Genomic DNA, 16,007 nt, shown 5'->3' on the forward strand with positions numbered 1-16,007 from the left:
TCTAATTTTTTTTAACTGTGTTTTTTGGGGGCCAAACACTTGTGTTCCTGCACTTGGGTGCACGCACACATACACATCTTTTCTAGGTGTGCGCAGACACCAAACCTTGGTTTTGGTGTGAGGGTGAGGAGGGTGGGTCAGGCCGGAGCCACTTACCTTCAGGGCGTCCTGGGTGTCATCCAGGCAGTAGACTCGGACGCTGTACTCCAGAGAGGAGCAGCAGAGTGGCCCGAAGATGGCCAGCTTGAGGCGCTTCGCGGCCGCCTTGGTGGTGGACTGGCCGACCAGGGCGTAGGTGCCGAGGCTCTCGGTGAGGAGGTGGCAGGCCTCTGCGTCCAGCTGAATGTAGCAGGGCGTGGTGAAGTTTTCCTCTCCCACCACCACCACGTCCTGCGGGACAGGAGGGAGGGTCCTTGGCTGAGCCACTGAGGATCCTGCTGGCCACTGTGATGGTGGCCAATGGCACCTCTTCCCCTGAGTTTTGACTATTGTTTTTCCTGCTCTTTTTTCTTTCTCGGGCTTTATTATACCTCTATCTCCATTCTTAATCCTTCTCTCTCTTGCTTCCCTTGCCCTTACACTGATAATATTCTCTATGTAGATGCCCCCTACTTAACATTTTATGATCTTCCAAGAATCCACATTACTGGAATCTACATAAAATTCCAAAAGAAATTCACAAATTATCCTTTTAAGTTTTTAGTGTACCTGAGTTTATTATCTGTTTCTGAGAACTTAATGTTTTAATCTCTAAATTTCTTATTTAATCCAAAAGTACTTTTTTATTTCAATGTCATTAAAGCATCATCATTTTTTCCCTAAAAATTTAGAGCCTTGAAAAGAATTAGAGAAAGTAAGGAATTATGCAATATCATTCTACTGTATTCTTCCAAAACCCATGTGACAACAATTTTCCAAAGCAATACATTGCTTTTCCTCAATAATCCGAGCTGCTAGACTCTACAGAAGGCTTATGGAATGGAATATGGCAAATTCCATGCCTTTAAAACATTTTTCTCTGTTATTTTTCAAGTAAGACTTTAAACAGTCTACCCTTTTAGACTTTGGCAATATGTAGCAAAATATAAAAATACCTTGGAAGTGATGAGTTTTGTAAAAATAGTTACTAACTCAAACAGGTTTTAATTTATCCAAATGGCTTGGGCTGCAGAATCAATCATCTGTAAGACCAACCGTAGGATCCATGACTAAGGGTCGCAATTCCACATGCCTCCTGGGGCAACCAGGTAATAGGAACGTGTGAAGCAGGCAGGGAAGAAGACAATAAGGCGAGGTGGAGACTGTGGGGAAGCAGAGCCCAGAGCAGGAGCCTGACTAAAGAGCTCAGTCTCCACCTGGCCTCAGCTCATTGCGGCTCTGCAGGAATGCAGGCCCAGGGAGGACAGAGCCTTTAATTTTTCAATAGAAGCTGGAAGTTCATAATTTTATGCAAAATCTTCCACCTTTTAATTAATTCAAATTTAAAAGAATATTTCGTGTGGGAGAAATAAACATGTGGGCACGATTCAGCCTCTCCATTAGGCTACTTTATCTCCACAGAGGCAGGAACTGTATGTACTTTGCTTCCCTCTGTATCTCAGTAGGCCTGGCGCATGGTAAGCAAACGGTTATTTGTCAAAAAAAAGGAATGAATGTTTCATTGTAAATTGAGTCCCTAGGGCTGGTAAAAGACATGAAAGAAGTAGCTACCCCAGGTGGCTGTTTATTAGTGAGGCCTTGCATCATCATCAGAGCTGTAGAAAGAGCTGTGTTTCGAGAGTATCCATGAAATCATTTCTGCATCTGAACCTGTACCCAAAGATGAAGCTCAAACTGAACCAGAAAAGAGAGAAGGAAGCTCAGCACCTCCAGGTTTACTCTAGCCCCAGAAGGACACCTGGAAAGAAGCGGCTTTCTCCAGGAAGGCCGGGGCAAGCCTCAAGCATCATCTAATGAGGGCACGTTATAGACAGCCTGCTAGAAGATGTGGTCGGGAACAAAGATGCTCCATGTCGCTGCCACAACTACAAGAGTGTTTTCATAAGGACTGACCTCTTCTACTCATCTCTTTCTTTTATTTTATTATTATTATTGTTGTTACTGTTATTATTAGTCAATTTCAGAAATAGACATGTTTTAGGGTATTAGGCAGAGAATCATGCAAACAATTTAGGATCACTTGAGATTAAGACTTTGGGATGTTTTTGAGATAAATCACTTACAGCTTAAATGGAACTGAAGTTAGATCTGGTTAAGTCTGGTCTTAACTCAACATAAAGTACATCCCTAGACTTTAATCCTAGACTTCAGGTTCTATGGCAAGAAGTGACCCCTCATATGGCCAAGAGGAGAACATGTTCACAGAAAGGAAATTCTAGGTAATCCCAGGGATGCCCTGGGACTCTTCTAACTCTAACAGTACTTTTTCTTAAAATATTAGGGGCTTGAATCTTCATGTATATTGTCTCTAAAAATTTCTTTCCTAACAGAAAAATATCAAAAGTAAGCACAAAATATATAACATATAGATTGGATACTTCTCTTTGTAATGATTACACAAAAATACAGGGGTAGCTTTTAAAACTATTTGATATCTTTTGATAGACATATTCCTGAAATATGCTTTCCTGAGAATAATCTAAAATGTAATTTTTACCTGTCTAGTTTCCACTTAAACAATTTGTTGTTAGTGCCATGGAGTCTATTCCTACTCCTGGTGACCACAACTCCTAGTGACCCTGACTCCTAGTGACCCTGTGGACAGCAGAGCGGGACCCTGCCCCGTCTTTTTGCGCCATCCTCTCACCTTCCAGTGCTGTATCAGACAATGCTCTGCTGCTATTCACAAGGTTTTTGTGGCCTGATTTTTTGGAAGTAGGTAGCCAGGTCCTTCCTCCTAGTCTGTCTTAGTCTGGAAGCTCCGCTGAAACCTGTCCACCCCGGGTGACCTTGCTGGTATTTGAAATACCAGTGGCACAACTTTCAGCATCACAGCAACATACAGCCACCACAGTATGACAACTGACAGATGGGTGATGTGGTTCCCAGACTGGGAAACGAACCCAGACCACGGAGGTGAGAGCGCTGAATCTTAACCACTAGACCACCAGGGCTGGCTATTTAAAGGGATAATAATGAAAATATACAAGCTTTTTTTTTAAAGGTATTAGGTATAAAATCTTCATGGTAAATATAACAAATCCTTTCGCTCTTAACTTTAGGTGCTAACTGAAGGGCTCTGATGGAAAGAACAGGGTCGGTTCCAGGCACAGTCCTTAAGCAGTTACGATGGCGGCAGCCACAGAGAGTCAGGACGCTGCAGATGTGCTTCATTCTAGTGGAGCTGAGGACACACCCTTGCTGTTTTCCCAGGTTAAGTTCAGAAGAACTATATTCCTGGTACTTGTCTTCAGGTAAGTGCCTAACATTTTCTGACCCAGGTGCAATGTTTTTCTACCTGCGCATTTAATAAATAAATATATATTTCCCTTCCCAAGATAGAGTATGTATCCTCCAAAAGGGGCTTGTGGGAGACTAAGTGCACTTGCCCTGTGAGCTAGCTAACACCTGACCATCATTTTCTCTCTGCCTATCAGTCAGTGGATAAAGCATTCCGGAACCAGTCTGTTTCTCCGTCTCTCTCTCTCCCGACTCCTGCCTCCCTCCCACTCTCTCCCCTTTCTTTGTCTCTCTCTCTCTCTTTCATTTTGAGTGTAAGCTAAAATTCCATCCATGTTTTGCTTTAAAAATAAAAGCCGTCCCATAATTGCTCCTACTTATCTGCACGCATTGCTCCTGCGTTCCGTCTTCATCCCAACAGAAGCTCACCTCCCACTGTCCCTGTGCTGCCTGGTGCTTGAGCTGTATCTTCCAATCCTCGGAAGTGGGATCTGCGCAGTGATGCATAGTGAGGATGACGGGGCGGGTCAGCAGGGCTCCCGGAGGCCCACAGCTCACTACGGGGGTCAAGAGTGTTTGGGTGTCTTCCATGGGTGGCCTAGGAGGAGAGCAGAGAACGGCATCAGTGACGTAGTATTTCCATAGAATTTATGTACTATGTACTCATTGAGATTTTAGATCTAAAGTTGTACAAATAGTTTCTTCTTGGAGTTTCTTTTGTGGGGGGAGTGAGGCAGAATTAAAGGGAAAGACATGCTCTTTAAACCAAGACTTTAATACTGCAGGACTGGAGGTCTTTGTGATAACAGTGAACCTGCCAGCATCTCTTTGATCCCCTTCCTGCAGACACAGGTACTTTCAGGATGGAATGAGAAGGAGCCAAGTCTTTATGAGGTTACATAACCGTCTTTTGTGATAATACTTGCCACTGGTCTCACAGGGTTTTAAATACTTTTGTGTTTTTAGGACCAAACTTGAAAAATATTTTAAAAAAATAACTTCAGAATTAGGACACCCTAGAGCTAAACTTCTTCTAAATGACTTTCAGGAGGAATTCAGGCTAATATAGCAGCTTCCTTCTTTCAAATATGACCAGAAAGAACATAGAACTGTATTTCTGTAGCAATTTAAAATGAAATCTCTTTATTTTTATACTTCATTCTCTGAGAGTCTGGGCGGAAAGAACCTTACAGCTCCAAAATCTTTATTTCGTATATTTTTTTAATTCCCTTAAATCCTTTCCCTAATAAGATTGTAATCAACAAGAAAATGGATAAATTTACTCAAGCTATCCGTGAGGAAGTCGTCCCAAGGTGCTGAGTGGATTGCCTAAATTCTCACAACTAACAAGAGCTAGTCCTGGGACTCAAACCAATGCCTCTCAACAACAATACCCACAACTGCTCTGTCAGAATAGCGTGGCTTAAGCAATCATGGACTCACAATTTTAGAGGAAGAAGGACCCTCGGGGTCAACACGCACCACCTTCCATCCAAGGCAGGAGCCTCTCTACAATACACATCCTCAATTTTTTTTTCAATTTCGGCTAGAAAAGCATGGTTTCTACATATCTTCCTATATTTCTATCTTCATTTTCATATAGATGTCTGTCAGTGTTTCAATGTCTTCACTAAAGCGGGGCATCTTGAAATGAATGTTAACACTCAAGTAGACAGTCTGGGGGACTACTATTTTATTTGATTTGGAATATGTAGTTATATAGTGCCTCACAATTGTTGCTTTAGATTATTCTCAATCAATTATTTATAAATATTATTTTGCAGGCTTCAGTTAGATGGGAAGATAGAGACAATATGGTTAAGCATCTCCTTTATAAAATGAGGCAATGAAGCCCTAAGAAGGTTAAGTAACTTGTTAAAGCTAACCACTCTATATATTCCTAACATGAAAGGCTCTTAGGCTAAGTCTATAGTTCTGTGGTTGCGATGATGGCTTTTGAACCTATGTACGGAAATTCATATTTAGGTGTTTAATTTCACCTTAATAGTTTCAGGGAAAATTTCAGGTCATCTATTTCTTAATGCTATGTCTTTCTTCCAAATATTGGCTATCTCTTCCAGTCTTTTATCTTCCATAAATCTGATATGTCTGCCATTTCTGTTCTCATTCCAATCATTGATAATATTGTAATATAAGAATAGGGCAAAGACAGAGACCTTTTCAATGACACCACTTGAAACTTCGCTCCCGTCTGATATCAATACTTTGAGTTATTTAGTTCAGCCAAATATAAGCCCATTTAAATATACATTGTCCAGTTCACATCTTTCCATTTCATTCACATGGATATTACAAGGGACGTATCAGATTGCTTTATAACTGCAATGGCCACTTGAAATGGAATTTTCTCTAGTCTTTATCTATGGTTTATATATTAAATATTACATAATCTAGAAGTTAGCTTATATCTGTGGGCTCATTTAACACTCAGTGAATGATAGAAACTGTTATTATTTTTTGAATATTGTTGGAAAACAATTCTCCATGGATCTCTCACGTTTTTGCACTTTCTCGACTGTCTTTTCAAAGCCATTGTATAGCAATCACCTTGGAAGACAGAGATAGTGCTTACCCCTAAAGCAAATGGCAGACAAGTCTACTTCCCAATATAAAAGACTCAGGTTCCCTAAGCTCAGGGTCCTTTCCTGGAATGCAACCACTGAGTGTGTAGATATCACCTGACCCTCTTGGCATCACTCTTTTGGAAGTGGGGCTCAGGAAACTGGCACTAAAATGATGATACTCTGGATAGGGCTATTGCTATGAGTAATAAACTGCCCTTTGTCTCTGATTCAGGAGTCTTGTGTCATCTACCAGTATCCACAAAACTGTGGCAGCCAATTTGGTAGCTCACAAGCAAGATTAAATCTTAGAGATTCCTCAGTTCTTGACAATTATTATCATAAGTTCTAAGAACTCAATTAAAATTGGGCATATTTTCCCCTTAATAAAACTTGGCTAGCACTGTTTCCTCTCATTCTAAAATTTCAATAGGATCTCATCAACCTATGGCTTTTCTTTCCTTCCATTTAGAAAATGAAAACAATTTTTATCTCCTTTTAGCTTTTTAATACTGCCTCCATTCTCACTGAATAACAATGCAGTTTTATTAAATCTAAAGTTATTGAATTACTTGAAAATGTACTTATAGTTGGAATCATAGGTTATTGGCAGCTTGAGAACTCATTACTATCCCCTTTGCCCCATCATTTTCATTTCCTCTTAACCCAGTTTTTCCTCCTTTCTTCCAGTCTGAAATTCATTCTCTTAGAACATGAGTAAAGTTTTGCTTTCATTGTTTCATAGTTGATATTATACCATCTGCCCTAAGCAGTAACCTTATTCTTGCTTATTTCCACTTTTCTTACCAGGGCAAAAAAAAAGCAATGATTGCATTTTCCTGAGCACTACTCTTACCTTTTAGTTACAAGTGTACCTTGAGAAGTGAGCATTAGACTTTTAAGGAAAGAGACTAAAGTGGAATCCATTTCAAGTGGCCCCTGCAATACAGCTGGGGATTGGAAACATCTGTCTCTCAGGCCGCTGTTAGCAGCCGGTGCTGGAGGCAGAAGGAGGAGGGGTTCCTCTCATCACTGAGTTGGAACAGAAGGAGAAGACTCCCTGCTGGGCTGGGGAGCTGTCAGACCTGTACTCTCCAAGCACACCCCTGGCATGTAATATTGATGGGCACCATTCTTGGAGGAGGGACAGCAACGGAGGGAAGGGGCAGTAGGTGTCAAAAGAATTTATTAACCCAGTGAGGTGCAAAAATGTAATGAATAGGGAAGTGGCAAAGTGGGATTCATAACAGGGAATGAAAAACAAAGAAGAAATAATGATAAAAATCTTTTTTATGTTTTCAAGAGAAAGAACTGGTGTAGAAATTGGAAACATTTCCAAGCATTTATGGAAGGAGTGACTTAGGGAAGGTTAAGATTTAACTGTGTGAAACCAAAGGTCAGAGTGTTTAAATCCACATTTCCTTTATTTACATAAAGCAAGAATATCAAAATACATAAAACAAAAACAGTAGAAAGTAAATATAAATAAGTCTGATTCGTGTTTTTGCAGAGAGGGGCTTCACTCCATTATGTCTCATGTGTTATCTAAGATATTTAAGCAAACATTTTGTAAATATTAATTGCAGATGATATGGAAATGAACACAAAGCAAAAAATAGCTGCACAAGTAGCAATTAAGTAGAAATTCAGTAATGAACAATGACTAAAGTTTTAAAGGCTTTTCAAAGTCTAACAAGGATAATACAGTAAATGCTGGCTGGGTTCTGAGGCCTCTAGGACAAAGGCCCTGGAGAGGAGTTTTAGTTTCCTGTCAGAGAGATCGTCTCATCCTTTGCATGATGTTATTAGTGAAGAGAACTTCTACACAGAAGTGCATAATTTACAAAACTTTCATACTAGCAATTGCATTTGCTGCTCACAGCACACCTCTAAGGTAGTTAAGTGTTTCTATTACCTCTTTTTCCAGAGGAGGAAACTGAAATCTAGAGATATTAACACACTTGCCTAAGGCTGCTAAGCTAGTCATAAGCAAAGCGAGAATTCAAACACATGTCATTTGTTTTCTTTCATACAGCGGTGTATTTTGGGTTGCTTATCTGGGTTTAGGACCTTGAGAAATGTTTTATGTTTGCTAGAGCAGGCTCAAAACTGCTTCTCGAAAAGAATTTGTCTCCACCCACCTCTGTGTGGAGATGCAATGCCTTCTATTAACACACGTCTTTTTTCAGGTCCCACAGGATGACAATCCCACCCTAGGCTCAGCTGCCTTTAAAGCACACAGTTTCATGTATAACTGGCAACTTGAAATATTTGCATTCTAGGTATTTGACAGGGAATATCTAACTCACTTGCTATCAAAAGCGCAATTGAGCAAAAAAAAATACTTACGGAAGCCACTCTGAAGGGCGTGCCAGTATTTCCCTAGGCAGCCAAAATCTATCCCTGGATTAAGCCAGAACAGCTAAGTATTGTGCCCTGGACTGAACTGCTGAATCCCTGTGGAATTATTTTGCTGAATTTATAGTTGGGCCTTATACCATCTACTTACACTGAGGGACAGGAACAGAAGTAGCCTCAGGAAACTCATTGCTGTTTTTACTTCAAGGGTGTTGTTCACTGTATTAACAAAATGTCTTCTTTATGAGGAACCAAAGGAGAAATAATTGAGCTTCATCCAGACATGTTTTTTCCTCATGGACACATGGATCTTGCAATTTACCACATTCCCCTCTTGAAAGCTTTGAAATAATAAATTCATGACCTGTTGCCAGGAAATACGCTGGGAATTACACCAAATATTTTATATTCTAACCGCTCACCTGACTTTATCTTTTCTAATCTTATTTTCCCATTTTCTCATTTTTTTATCCACTTATTTAAATATTTTTCCTTCCATTGAAATGAGTGTATTTTCATAAATCACCTTGAATCATTTCTTTCTAGTAGGATTTCAATAAATAAACACTGTGGAGCAAAGTGAGAGAATAAGATTTAAATACACCTGAACTCCACTCCCTTCCCCCTATGTCTTTAGTCTTTTTATAGTGGTCCTTCAAATAAGGAATTTAGGACTCCACCTAAAAGTAGAATATTACTGAGTTTCACTGAGAAATGATAATGTCAACTACTATTTTACAAAGTTCCAAACAACATGTTAAAATACAGGAAAACTTTCTGCTATATGATTACCGGCATAAGAGAATTCTGGCCTGCTATCCTAACACATTTCTTTATTACTTATGGTCAGTAAATATATATGATAGTTTTAATTGCCTCACCACTAACACATACCTTAAACCCTTCCTACTGGGATTCCCTCCTTAAAAAAATCCTAAAGGCCACCAATGTCCTATAGCTGATAAATCCAATAATTTTTTTTATTATTCTCTCTCTTTTTTTCCTTTGGTGAGGTAGATTGGCCCAGAGCTAACATCTGTTGCCAATCTTCCTCTATTCGCATCTGGGACGCCACCACAGCGTTGCTTGATGAGCGGTGTGTATGTCTGCGCCCAGGATTCAAACCCACGAACCCTGGGGCTGCTGAAGCAGAGCAGAGCTGGTGAACCTAACCACTATGCCACCGGGCTGGCCCCATATTATTCCCCTTTTGTAATTTTAATTTTAATAATACCTCTGTCAACCACTTCCTCCATCTTCAAACTCTCTCTACCTTTGATTTTTTTCCTGCTATACTTAGAATCATTCATTCTTTCATTCAAAAATATTCACTGAGGAGCCACCGTATGTTAAGCAGGGTGCTAGTTGCAAACTCTTTATTTATCCTTACATGTTCTATTTAGTTTTGCTCATCACACCCAAACCTTAAATAGGAATATTTCCCAAAGTTCTTTCCCCAGTTCTCTTTTCTGCCTCTGCACTTTTTCCCTTGGAGGCTCCATCACTTGTGACTTCCCGTCTGCAATTCCAGGGAGAATCCCGTACCCGCCTCGTGCACACCGTGCACATCTGAAGCAGAATTCGCCCTCTCCCGCCTTGAACCACTTGCTGCTTCTGACCTCCTCCACTGCTCCCACAGTCCTCCCAGTGCCCCCCGAGGTGTGAGTCCTAAGTGCATTCTTTGTGTTCTGCCACTCTTCTGCAATACTTCTAACCGGCTGTGAGATACTTTTTCTTCTGAAATGTATTCCACTTTCCGTTCTCCAACCTTGGGCCTGGCTCCTTCCCCTCTCCCCTCACACCTAGATTATTGCCAGAGCCCACCCAGACACCCAGCCTCCGGGGAGTCTTTCTGTGCCCTCCACCAGTTCGGTCCGCACATCATCACCAGATCAACCTTTAAAAAGCACTGTTCCTCCTGTATCACTTGGCTGCTCAGAGACACCCTACAGTTTCCAAAAAAGTTCTATTTACCTTTATATTTGAAATGTCTCAATCGATTTTTTGGCCTTTTGAGAAAACTGCCAGGCAAGTACAGAATACAGAGATAGGGAAAATTAACGTTCATATCTTCAATTCAAATTGTTTTTCAATAAGAAATGACAAAGGGTAAAATTTCAGTCTCAGTCAGACTCGTTTTTTTAAACTGCTGTTGGAAACAAGCAAAAAAGGCCCATGTTAGAGCCATTAATCGTGGAAATGGTATCCACAGGGGAACAGAGGCTTTGCAGCCTCTCCAGAGATCTGTAAAGCAGGTAGAAACCTAGAGCACAGCCTGGCAGCTCTGCTCCCTGTTGGTTAGAGACAGCTTGTCCCAGCTCTGCAGCGCATTTAGGCTGCTCATCCGCCATCCAGGGCTTTCTCTTGGAGCATATTCGGTAACGATAAGGCCCCTCTTGTCACATTCACCATGCCACATGTAATTAAGTTCACTCCTCCCTTTAGACAGTTCACATCGGCAGATGACCAGTTGGATACCATCCAGCTGGAAAAACACCCAGTTTTGAATGCAATAAAGGGAATCAGAGAGAAGGAAAATGGAGAAAAATGATCAGAATTTTCCTATAAATGCCTTGAAGTAACATTCATATCTCCTGATGTCCTCACAGTGTCTTCTCTGAAAGAAGTTCTATCTCAGATCATGTGAGGATAGAAACGGTCTTGAGTGAGCAATAAACAGAAACTGTTCAAAAATGCACTATAATAGGAAGGCAGAGGCTGGGTTTGTGTCCGTCCCAGTGCTATGGAGGAGAGAGGGCGGGTTAGAGAGTGGAAGAGTGTGGCTGGGGTAACCTGGATGTGAATTCTTCCTCCTCTCAGTTGTTAACTGGGACACCTTGGCTGTGTGACTGAATTTCCCTGAGCCCTAGTGTTTTCATCTTTAAAGTGGAGCTCATTATAACTTGTAGAATTGTAGTGAGGAATAAATGAAATTAAAATCATGGTGGTAAGTGGTAGCCCTGCTTTGTATTATTACTATATCCTAAAACACCTTCTCGTTATTGTGGTTTTACAAGAAAAATGCATCTAGTTCATACAACAGAAAATTATCAAGAGAGGACTTTCTCATTTATTTGAGACAGTTATTTTCTTATGTCTGTTCCTTGTTTCATGGTCTCTTGTGCGCATTTTCTTTTGATATCGTGAGGTTTCTCCAGTTTCGTTTTTATAAAGCGCATTTCTTTGATGCACACCAAATTCAACAGAGCAGCTCCCTCTGCACCTAACTTCAGGGGGAGGCAGAGCAAGGAGTGAGTTTTAGTTTCCTTTTCTTTAGAGTCAAAGGCAGGGGAACCTAAAAGCAGAAGTGTCTAGCTTTATCAATTTTCTGTTTTCTCTTTCCTTCATCCAAAATGTACGATTATCCTGGTCAGGGGCCGACTAAACTGAGGGAAGGAAGACCATCCGCGGCCCGTGAGCGCGCACACCTTTCAGCCTCTGTGCCCCTGCAGCGGGCTGAAGGCTGGATCTTCAGCTCAAGACAATGGCGATCAGACGGAAACAAGAGAGCGGGAACACCTCGCTGCTTCTCAGCATAAAGCACAAGCCAATACTCTTTCTGTTGCAATAAAACGTCCATGTTGGCAAAGGCCGTGAGGGATGGATATACTTAGTGCTAACCTTGACTCTGGACAATACAAAGAATTAAAAAATCTAAATGGATCTCGGAGTTGGCTAATCTTCGTTCTTCCTGCTGCAAAAGAAGGGCGCTCTGAGGGTCTGGGAATGTTACTTTGCATTGAGAATGAAAAAATGAATATTTGATGTGAGTAAATACAAGGCTTTTAGTGATTTTCTGTTACTCAAATTTAAGGCATGAATAATGCTCAGGAAGTTTTATTATTTTCTTTGACAGGCTATTATTTGTGTAGGTGAAAGTACACCCCTCGAGGATGAAAATGTTGTGGGTCCTACAGATTATAAATACCAGTATCTCCACCTGAGAGCATGCTAGAAGAGCTTTTCGGCTACTGCAAAACAAGACTAAAAATGGATGTTTTCCCGAGGACGAGAGAGGGGAAGAGAAAAGGTGTAACACATTGTAACAATAACCTCGTTCTGCATTTGTCACTCGTGCGTTGTATTCAGAACTCAAGGTTGAGGAGCTGATGCCTTTCCTCCTGGGAAAAGCAATGATAATTACATGGAAGGATCTTCATTTCAACAACATCTTTTATTTTAAGATCTCAGGGTACTTCAGAAGCATTAATCAGTCAGGCCTTTAAAGCACGATTTCACACACGCACTTTCTGTGGGAACTAATCAAGAAAGACCATATATGATTTGTTAGTGGCCAGATTGAAAATTGAATTTAGGAATTCTAAACTCCTCTTGTTATTTTTACTTAAAATAATGTCATCTTTATGATAATGACACATTCAAAACAGAGCCTTTGATTCAATCTAGTTTTAATCAATCCTAGATCCATTTAGAAAGGCCCAATATGGAATTTATAAGGGCTAAACGTAAGAAAGAGGTTGATAACACTTAAGCTAGAGAGAGTCACAAAAAGGAGAATCTGGAGGTGAGAATAAAGTGCTAGGCTGAGGTGGGGATGGCAGGTCAAGGGTTAAGGGATTGTCTAATTCTTCGTGACCTTTAACCCTATAATGGGAACAGGCTGGATTCCTGAGCCAGGCCACAGGATGCAGACGTCTCTGTGTCTACCCATGTATCTCTCTGGACAATCTATGGATCACATTTCTGGCCATTTTTTTCAGCTAATATGGCCACATGTTCACTTGGGAAAAGATCTCTGGCCTTCCATCCATGTTCAGGATCCGCAAAAGTGTCTGGAGCTTTAAAGGTAAAGGGAAGTAAAAGTTGACCTTTCATAGGTCTAGGGAAAAAAGAGCAAGCCAGAAGCAGGACACTCAAGACAAAAATATATTGGGTTTATTCTTTCTATTGTACAATTCTCCTCCAAGTCAGACATTGATAAAGTCAAGTGCACCATAAAAAGCATATTTACCTCATATTTTCTTTCCTGTGTACAGTCACATACATTTCGTAGACTCTCCCTTGGGGAATGGCCCCAGCGGGAATCAGCAAGCTTACCCCTGAATAGCAAAAGAGAAAAGCAGTCACATAAGACCTATGACTCAAAAGGAAACTTCACAGAATGCCTTTGAAGCATGTGAAAGGGACGGAGGAGATTTTGCGGCCATGTAGCCATACGCCTGCTTTTTCTCTAAAGACATATAAATACTCACAGCTGCCCTGCTCTCCTTCCTTATCGGCCATATTTGTTACCACCGCTCCCTCTGATCTGTTATGGAATTACTTAAAGGAATGATGTAATTCTTTAAACTCTTGTCTTATTTAAGGGACAGACAGATGGTTCCACTGTTGTTTTCCTTGAAAAGTGAGGGGAAAACCAACAACTGCTCTTAAAATTTCAAACAGCTGTAATGATGCATCATTTCTAATTAAAAAAAAATCCCCACAAGATTCAGAGTCAGGGAAATGCTAATCTCAACAATATAAAACACAGTTATTTCTGAAATATCTGGTTAGCGTCAGTGTTTTTCCATAACAGAATAATACTTGGTAAAGAATGTCTTTCATCATACGTAAATCTAGAAAGTGGACAGTAACTGCTGGTTTTAGTCACGGCAGGTCAAGCAGGTTTTTACTTAGTTGCTAACTGGTGCCATTCTGTAGGACCATTGGACTGAGCTCTGTTCTAAGTTAACTGTGCCTATAGCAGGGGTTTGCAACTTGAGCTTGCATCAGAATCACCTGGAGGACTTGCTACAACATAGATTACTGGATCCTACCTCCAGAGTTTCTGATCCAGAAGGTCTAGGGAATTCGTAGTTCCAACAAGTTAGCAGGTGATGCCGATGATGGTGGTCTGCAGACCACACTGTAAGAGCCACCACCGGCCTGCACCATGGTAGCATCATCACAAAGGGTAATTCAGGGTGGGCAGCGACCTGAAGGTACTGGGCTCCATGATTTTATTCCAATAAATGCAGTTTATTTCTACTCAATAAAAATTTATGGAGCATCATCATGAGTACAGTGTTTGACACTGTTGTGAATGCCAAGAAGTAAAAGATAGCGTTCTTGTCTTTGAGTAGCTTATAATTTAATTAGCAAGGAAATCGAATAGACCAAATGAACACAGGGCAATAAAAACTTGCCTGACCAGGATGAAAAGGCTGAAGAATCAAGAATGGAGAGTTAAGGAGGCATAGTTATTCAAAGGCCTTTGTGTAACTGATTGAAAATGTTGAGTCACCACCTTCTTGAGAAGGAAAGTCTTGTGACAGCTGTGCTGCTGTGGGAAGTGAAATGTCACCGAGGGTACAGAATGGTCTGCTGAAGCACAGAGTGCCTCACATGCGGCTGCCAAGCCTCAGTGGTTATTTTCATTTTTTCCAATAGGAACAATAAAATGTACCTTTATGTTTATTATGGGGATGAAATAAAATTATGATGTAAAGTAAAAAGAATAAGGCCTGACTCATCTTAGGTAACTATTGTTACTCTGTTAAATAAAGTGATGTACGTAAATCACCATTGCCTAGTTCATTGAAAGTATTTAGTACACGCTAGCTCCCTTCTCTCCACTTAAGAAGCCTTTATAATAATTCATATATGAAAAAGTGACAGGTGTAGAAGTGGGAAGGAAAGGTAGAATCCAGTGAATATTATGAAAAAACTGTCTTGGGAATAATATAACGTTTAAACAATAGAGTATATCTTGATCTATTCATTTGATAGACTATTAAAAATATATTTAAAATCATGATTTAATGAGCAAACAATAGCATGAGAATTAATGAGAAAAAGGTGAAAAAAGCATTTTATATAATGTATGATCTAAGCTACGTAAATGTATAGAAAAATGGAAAATTGATATTGTATTATGTATTTCAATTTATTAAAATATATGTTTAAAGGCATGGGGTGAAAAATTACCAAGGCATTGAAATGGCGGACTGAATAAGAGGAAGAATTGGACAAGTTCATATTCAAACCTGAAGACTGGTTGGTTCTGTACATCATTTGGCTGTATGACTGTGTACACATTATATTCCTTTCTTACGTTACACGAAGACTTTACGTCAATCAAATTGTTTCTTCTTGCTGTATTTGCAAAATGTTCAGCCTTGTGCAAAAGAGCTAAGGTAGATTCACAGAGGAATCCATTAACCCTCTTATGATCAATAGTTCCAAGCCCATTACTACTATTGATTAATGAATACCAAACTTTAATCAAACGTTATCAGTCAGTAACTTAAATTCACCCTTTAAGATCTTTATGAAGCTTATTCTCTTGAAGTAGATAACTAGATAATAAACTGAAAACTGAATAATACTACAAAAGTGCACATGAAGAAGCTGTGATTCTAGAGAGATATCAGAAGTAGGAGTGAGTACCTTGTAAATACCTTGGGGTTGAAGAGTTAAGTTAATACGAGAAGATTTGATGTCTTTTACGATGTCCTCTGATCACCTAACAGTTAGTATTCTAACGCATTGCTTCCTGTAGTAAACTGGAATTGAACCACTGATATGTTTTCTAATTAATTTGTCCTTTTAAAGTGTGATGACAACAGTGAGGGCTTCTGGCTTGACGTTGCCTTCTGATTTCTATTAAAAGAAGGTCAGTGACTGTCTAAGTTACACCTCGGCAGAAAGTCATCAGGATAATAT

At 40.2% G+C, this 16,007-nt stretch overlaps 1 protein-coding gene across 1 annotated transcript in view; it reads right to left on the bottom strand.

The window, feature by feature from the left end:
* Nucleotides 1-16,007, bottom strand: part of UNC5C (unc-5 netrin receptor C) — a 362,397-nt gene that overhangs the window by 26,795 nt on the left and 319,595 nt on the right. The window contains exons 11-13 of the mRNA XM_058547532.1: nt 13,312-13,399; nt 3,829-3,997; nt 157-390 (exon numbers count right to left, since the gene is read on the bottom strand). Coding sequence (XP_058403515.1) covers nt 157-390; nt 3,829-3,997; nt 13,312-13,399 — 491 coding nt within the window. The remainder of the gene's footprint in view (nt 1-156; nt 391-3,828; nt 3,998-13,311; nt 13,400-16,007) is intronic.

Source organism: Diceros bicornis, chromosome 8 (genome assembly GCF_020826845.1).
Source record: "Diceros bicornis minor isolate mBicDic1 chromosome 8, mDicBic1.mat.cur, whole genome shotgun sequence".
NCBI classification, from domain to species: domain Eukaryota; kingdom Metazoa; phylum Chordata; class Mammalia; order Perissodactyla; family Rhinocerotidae; genus Diceros; species Diceros bicornis.